At 39.9% G+C, this 12,694-nt stretch overlaps 1 protein-coding gene across 2 annotated transcripts in view; it reads right to left on the minus strand.

Moving 5' to 3' along the window:
• The window catches only part of LOC131399813 (ral guanine nucleotide dissociation stimulator-like), a 128,186-nt gene that overhangs the window by 18,156 nt on the left and 97,336 nt on the right, over nucleotides 1-12,694 (minus strand). Inside the window, exon 1 of one of the 2 annotated variants that reach the window (XM_058534320.1) lies at nucleotides 3,027-3,150. The exons of the other annotated variant lie outside the window; for it this stretch is intronic. Within the exon in view, the coding sequence (XP_058390303.1) occupies nucleotides 3,027-3,117 (91 nt within the window). The 5' untranslated portion in view covers nucleotides 3,118-3,150. Of the gene's footprint in view, nucleotides 1-3,026; nucleotides 3,151-12,694 lie in introns of those variants that run through there. 2 annotated transcript variants of the gene reach the window in all.

Raw genomic sequence — 12,694 nt, forward strand, 5'->3', positions numbered from 1 at the left:
TCAAGTGTGAGGGAGTGTGCCTGTGCAGGTGTGATGATGAGGAGAGGAAAATGACCCCATATGGAAAAGGGTGGGCCGCAATCCTCTAGGATCTTAACGCCACTCATTGCCAAAGGAAACCTGAGGGAAGGGGTGGAACCTTGGCCAAGTAAGCTGGAGCTCTCTCTAGTCTTCAGGACTCTGACGACCTCCTGTGGTCTGGGACAGTACCTGCCTCTTTCTAGGCCAGTTTCCCAACTGTACAGTGAGGGGTAAGACGTGCAACAGCACAAGCTTGTGCTCGGCCAGGACAAGTCATCAGGCCCCATAGATACATTAAGTATGTTTTAATGTGTATTGACGTGTATTGAAGACATTAATATTGCTGTGCAATCATCACGATCCATCTTCAGAACACTTCTCATCTTACAAAACTGAAACTCTATACCCATTCATGAATAATCCCCCATTCCCCCTCCTCCCACCCACTGGCAAACACCATTCTACTTTCTGTCTCTCTGAATCTGGTGATTTCAGGAAGCTCTAGAAGGGAAATCACACAAGGTTGTATTTTTGTGACTAGCTTATTTCATTTAGAGTAATATCTTGAAGGTTCATCCATGGTGTGCCGTATATTAGACTTTCCTTCCTTTTTCAAGGATGAATAATATGCCATTGTATGTATATAGCACATTTTGCTCATCCATACATCCCTGGACAGATACCATAGCAAGGCCCACAACCAAGCCCAAAATAAAATGGGGCCCCAGCCAGATTTTTCTCAACAGTACCCTGGAGACTACTTTCTTAAGCCATATCCCATATGATATTTACTAAGTATCTAATCTTGGGCCGAGAGTTGCTTTTCAGAAACTCCATTTCTCTTCCTTAAGCAAGTTTCAACTACTTTGAGCCAATGAGACAACAAGACGGCTTGCAAGACTCAAACTGCAACTGCATAAGTGACTGGAGGATGAACTGGGGGACCAAGAACTCCCCTGCCAACCATGTTAAGGACACCATCTTTTGAACGTGGGATGTGTGACAGAACACGAAAATCTGTGCTTGCACAAAATGCCTAGGACTGCTCCCAAACTTACTGCACCCGCTCCTTTGCCCTTTTCAAGCCCTTTTCAACAGCCCATTGGGGAGAAAGATTTAACCTTCGTCTTTTTGCTGGCCAACCTTGTAATGAAGCTTTTTCCCCTTCTACAAGAGCGGGTATCCTGTTTGGCTAATGGGTGCATTGGGCTGTGAGCCCTTCCTTGATTACAATACTTGGGTGGCTTCCATGTTTTAGCTATTATGAATAATGATGCCATGAACATGGGTGTTGAAATATGTCTTTGAGAACATGCTTTCAACTCCTTGGTGGGGTATACACCCAGAATAGGAATTGCTGGGTCCTATATAATTATATTTTTAATTTTTTTTAGGAATTGTTATACTGATTTCTACAGCAACTATATATTCCCACCACAGTACACAAGGGTACCAACTTCTCCACATCTTGGCCAACAGTGGTTCTATTCTTTTTCTTCTTCTTTTTTTTTTTCTTTTTGATAGATGCCATCCTAATGAATGTGAAGTGGTCTCTCACTGTGTTTCTGATTTGCATGTCCCTAATGATTACTGATGATGAGCATCTTTTCATATGCTTATTGGTTATTTGCATATCTTCTTTGAGCAAATGTCTACTCATATACATTGTTCAATTTTGATTTGATTTGTTTGTTTTTTGTTGTTGAATTTAGTTCTCCTCCATGTATTCTGGATATTAAGCCTTTGTCAGATACATGGTTTGCAAATATGGTCGCCCATCCTATGGGTTGTGCTTTTACTCTGTTGATAATGGCTTTTGAGGCACAAAACTTTTTAATATCCATGAAGTCCAGCATACGTATTTTCCTATTTTATTGGCTGCTCTTGGGTGTCAGAACCATGAAATCATTACCAAATCCTATCTTGTCAAGTTTTACCTTATGTTTTCTTCTAAGGGTATTATAGCATTAGCTCTTACACTTAGGTATTTGATTCACTGGGAATCAAGTTATGTATACAGTGTTAGGTAAATGTCCAAGTTGATTCCTTTACATGTAGATATCCACTATTTCCAGCACAACTTGTTGAAAGACTTTTCCCCATTTAATAATCTGGGCACCCTTGTCAAACATCATTTGATCACATGGGTGAGGGTTAATTTCTGGGCTCTCAATTCTGTTTCCATTGCTCAATATGGCTGTCTTTATGCCATGACAATGCTGTTTTGATACTGTAGATTTATAGTAAGTTTTCAATCAGGAAGAATCAGTCCTCCAACTTAGTATCTCCTTTCAAGATTATTTTTGGTATCTGGGCTTATTTGAGATTCCATAAGAATCTTAGGATGGGTTTTTTTCTATTTCAGCACAAAACGCCCTTGGGATTTTGATAAGGACTGCATTGCATTTGTTGATCTCTTTGGATAATGTTGACACCGTCACAATAAGGAGTGTTCCAATCCACGGTGATCGGATGTCTTTCATTTCTAATAGTGCCGGATGGCTGTTGAGGTTGAGGGGGCGGCACTCCTCGAGGTAGTCGTGCAGAAACCCACAGTTCCTCCTCACTGTGGCTTCACCATTCCCTTAGAACCCATCGACAGTCAACAGAGGGCAAAATGCATGTAAAATGCACGCAGGAAGTTTTCAAAGATTGGATGTGCATGGAGCACACATTTCTTCCACTCCTCTCCATTAGCAAGAACCACGGACTGAAGCAGCAGACCCTAACACATGGAGACTGCAGACTCACCCAGCAGACCCCAACAAACGGGGACTGTGGACTAACTAAGGGCCAGGGACTCGGGTTCCTGGCAGAACCATCTGGCAGCTCAAGCTGAACCACTAAGCCTTTGCCTGGCACTGCTGACTAACCAAGTGCTAAGACTGATGCTCTCTTAGAGCATCCTGTCAGTCTAGACTGACCCACTGACCCTGGACTGGAAAGCCACTTAGATCAGGAGCTCAAGGCAAACAGAGTGGATCTCAGATCCAAGAGAAACTTACCCACAGCCCTCAGAAACAGTGAAAAAGATGGAGAACTCAAAGGTTTTGCGGGTACCAATGACTGTTTCTCATCCTCGAAGCCATCAGGCATCTCCTTTGGATCCCACTGCTGCCACCAAACTGGTACAAAACAAAATAAAATTCAGTAAATTTTAAACATCTTATTGGCTTTATTCAACAGTTCACGAATCAGGCAGCATCCAGTCTAGCAGAGAGAAAGGACTTCCAAGGAGTTCTACAAAATGAAGGATTTTATAGGCAGAAGGGAGCAAGAACAAGGCAGTTACACTAGATAAAAAAGCGGGTTGGTTACTGCAAGGTTACTTTCCTTTAGAGGATGGCAGGGCTCTATCAGGAAGATGACCTACCTGCTGCGCATGAGGTGATTCCTGATTGACTGGTTTAAGATTCTATTCCTGGGAGGGCCAAAAGTCTAATTAAGTCTCGACTTGTTTATGTGAGGCATAGCCTAAGCGGCTCCATTTGGGCCTGGTGTCTTGTTTTAAACACATGACTTCTGCTGGTCCCTGCTTTCCCCAGTTACACCCCGGCTGTCCCTTCACTGACCATTGTTGGTCACACACCCACTGCACCTGCCTCCAGTCCTTCCCCTTCAACACCGTAATCTCACACACAGCTCCTCCCGACACTATCATGACGTCTCCCACCACACGTCGCCTATACTTTCCACACTGCCATCAAGATGCTTCACAAACACCACCACCATTTATGTCCAATGGGCTGAGAGGTCTGCCCGTGCACTGGGAATCAGGAGTCGCAGGGTCTGTCACTTGGCCTCCAATCACCTATTGTACCCCAGCTGAAGGGCTTACCCTGCAGAGACACTCAGTTGTACCCAACTCAATCGCACAACAACATCTTTGCCCCAGGCTTCCTTCAAGATGCTCCACCCACTTTCTGCCCCAACTGCTCCTTGAGGAGTCTTCTTGGGGTAGCCTTCGAGGCCACCTTGGTGATTTTGTGCTCAGGCCCAAACAGCTCTTGGCCGACAAACACTTTAACCATACCCCTTGAAATCATATAGCATAGGTAACTAGTGAATGGGTGCAAATTACTGGTTTTACTTCCAAAGGCCGTAATGAATATTTCACACCACGAACATCCACTTTTGGGTTTTACTGTAGGCTGATATCACAAGGATCTCACCCAGTGAGGTTCTCTCTTCCCCAGCCCTCTGAGCAGATTTCTCCTGTATTGCTCCTCCTGTATTGCTATATTCTGCAATACATCATTGTCTCTATCTCAGCCTGCTTCCCTCAGGTTGCAGGTCCCCTGAGGTTCCTGCCCTGACTGGCTACCACCAACCCATAGAGACACTGTCAGTCCTATAGGACTGGGTGTTCAGTTCTACTAGGACTGACTGACTGGACTGGACACAGGTGCGGTGGCCCTACCCACGCAAAATCAGGTAACTGAGGCAACCAAGAAGTATTGAAAACCTTAACCCAACATCGACAACAACTCCATAAGACCCTATCCTAGCCCTTGTGGAACAGTCTCATGAGTCTCTTGCCTAAATGGTTTTAGAGAATGGCCTGGCCCTAGACTGTCTATACCAACCAACGAAGGAGGGGTTTTTGCCTTTCTTAGAACCACTTGTTGAATGTACATCAACACACAAGTTCAAACCTACCTCCACCAGATGGCCCAAGAGGTTAAAATATTGCGTAATGTTACCTAAATCTTTTAAAAGATACCCAAGGCCCCCGAGATCACTGACCTATTTTCATGGCTGGTCTTTCCAAGTTGGCGACAATGGAAACAGACTGGATTTTAGACTGTTGCTTGTACAATTATAGGATCTGTTACTATAGCCATCATCGGATATTTACTCTCTTGGCTACAATGTGCCCTATCCCTAATAACTCTATTAATTACCCTTATTAACTATCCCAACCAACTTTAAATTAACTAAATTAAAATTAATCAATACCCTGATTAATTTAAAAAATTCAAAATTTTTATGGAGAATCTACTTAACACAGAATACACTGTTGTAAGCATTTAAAGTATACAGTTCAGTGCCATTTAGTACAATGATTATGTAGTGTGGTTATCACCACTAACTAATTCCAGAACATTTTCAACACCCCCAAACAAACCCATACCCATTCACACTATTTTCTCCTAACCCAAGCCCATGAAAACAACTCATCTGTTTTCTCCCCCTATTGATTTGCCTATTCTGGACAGTTCATTCAAATGGCATCATGCTATCTGTGGCCTTTGTGGATGACTTCAGTGAGCACACATGTTTCAAGGTTCATCCATGGCCGAGCATGTAGCAGTAGCTTATTCCTTTTTATCGCTCCATAATGTCCTATATTATGAATAGGGCACATTTGGTTTATGCAGTCATAACTGGATAGAAATTTGGGTTTGTTCCACTTTTGGACCATTGTGAATAATGTTGCTTTGAATATCCATGGAAAAGTTTTTCTTTGAACATATGTTTCCAATGGTCTTTTGGACATACCAACATTGTGACTCTCCTGGTCCATGGTAATTCCAGGTTTAAGATTTTTAAAAATGGCAAACTGTTTCCTGCAGTGGATGCATCAAATTACTTTCCCACCAGTAATGTATGTGGGTTTCCCATTCTCCATATCTTTACTAACACTTGTTACTTTCCATTATGTGGAGTATAGCCTTCATTTTGAGTGTGAAATAGTATCACACTATGCTTTGAATTTGCATTTTCCTAATGATTTATGATACTGAGCATCTATCTAGTGCTTATTGGCCATCTGTGTTTCTCCTGGAGACATGTCCATTGCAGCTAGTTACCCATTTTCATTGGGTAACCAATTAAAATGGTTTCATTTCAAATTTCTTTGAATGAAGTTTCATTTCAAACTTCCTTGTTTTTTATAATTGAGTTCTAAGAGATCTACCGCAGGTAGATTCCATGGCTCCAGGCTTCCCGGGGGCTACTAGGAACTCAGGCCCATGGCTTACCACAACACTTGCCAGTTCCAGCAGCCATAGACAGCTCTCATGGAACCAAGCTTCTGACAGGCTTCTACAAAACCAAGCCCCCAGCCCACCCAGCTGCTTGCTGACTCAGGCGGCCCCAGGCAGCTCCCATGGCACCAGGCACCGGCAGGTTCCCATGAACCCAGTCTTCCATCTTGACACAGCGCCTGCTAGCTCCTGCAATCTCAGGTAGCTCCTGTGGCCCCAGGCTACCAGGAATCCAGACTTCTGGCCCACACCAGCACAAACTGTCTCTCATGGCACAGGCTTCTGGCAGACTTCCGTGAGCCAAGACTCTCAGATCATCCCGGCTCTGGCCAACTCTCATGGCCCTGGATGACTCCTGTGGTCACAGGCTCTCAATGAGGACCTGCCAAACCAGGGTCCAGTGGGGTTACTCGTGAACTCAGGGTCCCAGCTGTGCCCAGGGCCAGACACAATACCGTGGACCCAAGCTTTCCACTCACCCCAGTACCAGGCTGCTCAAGGACTCCAGCAACAAGCCTGCCCCTGGACACCACCAGATGGCCTACCCAGGACCCCTAGATGGGCTGAATGTGAAGGCTTTGGTTTACTAAAGCCAGTCTGTAATAAGTGGAAGAAATGCCTACTTCCTCAAATTTGCAGACACCAATGGAAGGTCACAAGGATCATGAATAATCAAAGATCCACGACACCACCAAAGAAAAAGAATAAAACTCCAATGACCGACCAAGAAATGGAGATATAGGAACTATGTGACAAAGACTTCAGAACAATGCTCTTTGAGAAATTCATAAAACTCTAAGGAAACAAAGATAGACTACTAAATGAAATAAGGAAATAGTGCATGAACAAGTGAGAAGTTCAACATAGAAACAGAAATCATTAAGGAAAAACAAACAGAAATCCTAGAGTTGAAGAACACAATGACTGAACTGAAGAATTCAATAGAGACCTTCTAAATCAGATTCAACCATGTACAAGAAATAATTAGTGCACTAGAAGATGTGTCATCTGAAATCATCGAGTCAAAGGAGCAAAAAGGAAAAAAGGAACGGATAGGATTGGGGAAAGGCAGTGTGAATTATGGGATACCTTGAAAAGAAATAGATAAGCATTATTAAAGTACCAGAGGAGAAGACAGGGAGAAAGAAAAAGAAAGTTGACTTAAAAAAGTAGCAGCTGACACCTTCCCAAATCTGGGGAGAGATGTAGACATCCAAGGTCCTGATGCCGATCAGTCACCCTAAAATTTCAAACTAAAACATTCTTCTCCAAGACACATTGTAACAAAACTATCTAAACTCAAAAAAAAGGATCAAACAACATGATCAAGTTCAACATGATGCAAATCAATGAATGTGATACACCGCATTGATAGAATGAAAGATAAAAATCCTAGAATAATCTCTCAATGCAGAAAAAGCAGTTTGACAAATTCAAGGCCCCTTCATGATAAAAACTCTCAAGAAAGGGTTACAGAAGGAACATACCTGAACATAATAAAAGGTTTACATGACAAACCCACAGCTAACATCATATTGAACAGTGAAAGGTTGAAAGCTTTCTTGCTAAGACAAAGAACAAGACAAGGGAGCCCAGTCTCAACAACACTCTTCAACATACTGCTGCAAGTCTTAACCAGAGACATTTGGCCAGAGAAAGAAATATAAAGCATCTAAATTGGAAATGAAGAAACAAAGTGGTCTCTGTTTGCAGATATGATTTTATGTAGAGAAATACTTAAAGACTCCTCCCCAAACTGTTAGGACTAATAAACAAATTCACTCAAGCTGCAGGAGACAAAATCAACATATAGAAATCTCTTGCCTTTCTCTACACTAACAATGAACTATTTAAAAATGATATAAAGGGCCGGCCCCGTGGCTTAGCGGTTAAGTGTGCGAGCTCCGCTGCTGGCGGCCGGTGTTTGGATCCCGGGCGCGCACTGACGCACCGCTTCTCCGACCATGCTGAGGCCGAGTCCCACATACAGCAACTAGAAGGATGTGGAGCTATGACATACAACTATCTACTGGGGCTTTGGGGGAAAAAATAAATAAATAAAAATTATTAAAAAAAAAGATATAAAGAAAAAAATCCTATTTACAATACCATCAAAACCAGTAAAATACTCATGAATAAATTTAACCAAGAAGGTGAAAGATCTAGAAACTAACAACTATAATACACAGATGACAGAAATCAAAGACACAAAGAAATGAAAAGATATCTTATGCTCATGGATCAGAAGAATTAGTATTGTTAAAATGTTTATGCTACTCAATGCCATCTCAAGATTCAATGCAATTCCTATTAATATTCCCATGGCATTTTTCAGAGAAATAGAGCAAATAGTCCTAATTTTCATGTGGATCCACAAAAGACCTCCAATAACCAAAGGAACCCCGAGAAAGAAAAAGCTGAAGGCGTCACAATTTCTGATTTCAAACTTTATTACAAATCTATAGTAATAAAAACAGTATGATACAGGTATAAAATGAGACACCTAAACCAATAGAACAGAATCAAGGACCCAGAAATAAAACCACACACATACAGTTTGCTAACAGTTGACAAGTCAGCTAAGAAGACTCCATGGGGAATGGATAGTTTCTACAACAAATGCTGTTGGGAAAACTGGATAACCACATGCAGAAAACTGAAATTGGACCCCTATTTTACACCACTCTAAAAATGATCCCAAATTGAATTAAAGACAAATATAAGACACCAAATATAAAACAACTAGAAGAAAATATAGAGAAAAAAGTCCCATGAAACTGGTCTTGACAACGAGTTTTTTGGATATAATATCAAAAGTGCAAGCAACAAATGCAAAACTTAACAAGTGGGATGACATCAATCTAAAAAGCTTCTGCATAGCAAATGAAACAATCGGCAAACTAAAGGGGTTGATATCCACAGTATATAAGAAACTCTTACAACTTAACAGCAAAGAAACCAACAAAACAATATAAAAATGGTCAAAGGACCTGAATAGATACTTTTCCAAAGAAGACATAAAAATGGTCAACAGGTACATGAAAAGATGCTCATAATCACTCATCATCAGGGAAATGAAATCAAAATTACAATGAGATATCACCTCACACCTGCTAGAATGGTTATTCTCAAAGAGACAACAGACAACAAGTGTTGGCGAGGCTGTATAGAAGAGATAACCCTGTGCACTGATGGTATGAATGTAAATTGCTACAGTCATTATGGAAAAAATATGGAATTTTCTCAAAAAAATAAAAATAGAAATATATATAAATGAGCAATTCCCCTTCTGGTTGTATATTGCAAAGGAAATGAAGTCACTATTCTGAAGAGATATCTGCACCCCTATGTTCATTTCAGCATTAATCACAAACTGAGGACGTGGACACAATCCAGGTGTCCATCAATGGATAAATAGATAAAGAAAATGTGAGATATATGTATACATGTAATATATAATGGAATATTATTCAGCCATGAAGGAGAATGAAATCCTGCATTTTGTGATAACATGGATGGACCTTGAGGCATTGCGCTAAGTGATATAAGTCAGACGGAGAAAGACAAATACTATATATTCTCACTCATATGTGAAATCGAAAAAAGCCCAACTCAAAGGAATAGAGACAAGAATGGGTTTCCCAGGGTCTCGGGGTTAGGGGAAATGGGGAGATGTGAGTCAAAGTGCACAAATTTCTAGCTGTAAAATGAACAAGTTTTGGGGATCTAATGTACAGCATGGTGACCATAATTAACAATACTATATTATAGACTTGAAATTTGTTAAGAGAGTAGATCTTGAAAGTGATCACTAGAAAAAACAAGTTAATTATGTGAGGGAATGGAGGTGTTAACTCACGGTATTGTGGTAATCCTTTCACAAATCACCATCTTGAACACCTAAAACTTACATATGTTATATGTCACTAATATTTAAAGAAATCTAAAAAAAAAATCTCTCAACAAAGTAAAACCCAGGACCAGATGACTGCACTGGTGAATTCTACCAAACATTTAAAGAAGTATTAAAAACAAGACTTCTTACACTCTGTCAAATATTGAAAAAGAGGGAACACTTTCAAGCTCACTTTACGAGGCCAGCATTACCCTGATACCAACACTAGACAAGGACACTAAAAGAAAATAAAATTACAGACCATTATCCCTGATGAACATAGATGCAAAAATCCTCAACAAAATACTAGCAAATTAAAAATGAATTCAATAGCATATTAAAAGAATTATACACTACCACCAAGTGAAATTTATTCCTGGTATACAAGGGGAGTTCAATATACAAAAATCGATCAATGTAATAAGCCACATCCAGAAAATGAAGGGGAAAAAAATGACCAACTCAATTGATGCAGAAAAACCTTTTGACAAAATTCAATGCCCTTTCATGATAAAACACTCAACAAACTAGGAATAGAAGGAAAGTGCCTCAACATAACATAAGCCATATATGAAAAACACACAGCAAACATATTACTCAATGATGGAAGACTGAAAGCTTTTCCTCTAAGATCAGGAACAAGGCAAGGATGCTCACTTGCACCACTTCTATTCAACACAGTATTGAAAGTTCAAGCCAGAACCATGAGGCAATAAAAATAAATAAATAAACAAAAGGCATCTAAATTGGAAAGAAATAAGTAAAATGGTCTCTGTTTGAAGATGATATCATGTCGTATGTAGAAAATCCAAAAGACTCCACAAAATCCCGTTTGATCTAACAAATGAATTCAGAAAAGTAGCAGGATACAAAGTCAACACACAAAAATCGGCAGCATTTCTATACACGAACCATGAGCTCTCTGGAAAGGAAATTACAAAAACAATTCATTTATAATAGTATCAGAAAGAATAACATGCTTAAGAATTAACTTAACCAAGGAGGTGAAAGGCTTACACCATAAAAACTACAAAACATTTCAGAAAGAAATTAAAGAAGACATTCATAAGTGGACACACATCCCATGTTCATGGATTGGAAGGCTTACTATTGTAAAAGTGTCAGTATTACCCAAAGCAATCTACAGATTCAATGTATTCCCTATCCAAATCCTAATGATATTTTTTGCAGAAATAGAAAAACCCGTCCTAAAATTCACATGGAATCTCAAGGGACTCAGAATAGCCAACAACAATCTTGCAAAAGAAGAACAAAACTGGAGGACTCATACTTCCTGATTTCAAAACTTACTACAAAGCTACAGTAATCAATAGTATGGTATTGTCATAAAGACAAACATAGAGACCAATAGCATAGAATAGCGAGCCCAGAAACAAACCCTCACATATATGGTCAAGTGATTTTTGACAAGGGTGCCAAGACCATGGAATGGAGAAAGGTTTCTTTTCAACAAATGGTGCTGGGAAAACTGGATATCCCCTTGCAAAATCTTGAAGCTGGACCCCATCCAACACTATATACAAAAATTAACTAAAAATGGATCAAGGACATAAATGTAAGACCTCAAACAAGAAAATTCTTAGAAGAAAACATGAGATTAAATCTTCATGACGCCAGACTTGGCAATGATTTCTTGGATATGACACCAAAGGCACAGGTAACAAAAGAAAAACAATGGAAAAATTGGACTCCATGAAAATTTTATAAGTTGTTACATCAAGAGGCACCCACAGAGTGGGACAAAATATTCGCAAATCATATTTCTGACAAGAGACTGGTATCCAGATTATACAGAGAAGTCCTAAATTAAACAACTAAAAAACAAGGCAATTCAAAAATGGGCATGGATTTGAAGACTCCTTTGCGAAAGAAGACTTAGAAATGGCATATAAGCACATGAAAAGATGCTCAACACCACTAATCATTAGAGAAATGCACATCAAAACCACAATGAGACACCACCTCACACCCACTAAGTTGAGTGCTATCGAAAAGATAAAACAGCAAGTGTTGGCCAAGATGCGATGAAATGGGAACCCTGGTACACTGTTGATAGGAACGTAAAATGGTTCAGCTGCTATGGAAAACAGTGTGGATGTGCCTCCAAAAAATTGAACATAGAATTATCATGTGATCCAGCAATTCCACTTCTGCATATACACCCAAAAGATTTGAAAGCAGAGCCTTGAAGAGATATTTGTACACCCATGTTCATAGCAGTATTATTTACAATAGCTAAAACGTGGAAGTAACCCAAGTGTTTATTGACACATGAGTGGATACACAAAATGTAGTATATCCATACAATGGAATATTATTCAGTCTTAAAAAGGAAGCAAATTCTCCAATACGCTATACATGGATTAACCTTGGAGACATTATGCTAACTGAAATAAGCCAGTCACAAAAAGACAAATACTGTATGAACTGAGAGTAGTCAAATCATAGAGAGAGTAAGTAGAATGGTGGCTGCCAAGGGCTGGGGGAGGGGAGAAGGGAGGGTTATTGTTTAATAGGTATAGAGTTTCAGATTTACAAGAGTTATGTGGATGAATAGTGGTGATGACTGTACAACTGTGGAAATGTAATTAACGCCATTGAAGTATACACTTAAAAATGGTTAAGATGAAACACTTTTTGTTATGTATATTTTGACTCAATATACAAAAAGGAAAAAAAAAGAAATGAGCTATCAAGTCACAAAAAGACATAGTGGACATTTAAATACATACTGCTAAGTGAAAGAAGCCAACCGGAAAAGGCTATA

Source organism: Diceros bicornis, chromosome 40 (assembly GCF_020826845.1).
Source record: "Diceros bicornis minor isolate mBicDic1 chromosome 40, mDicBic1.mat.cur, whole genome shotgun sequence".
Lineage (NCBI taxonomy): Eukaryota > Metazoa > Chordata > Mammalia > Perissodactyla > Rhinocerotidae > Diceros > Diceros bicornis.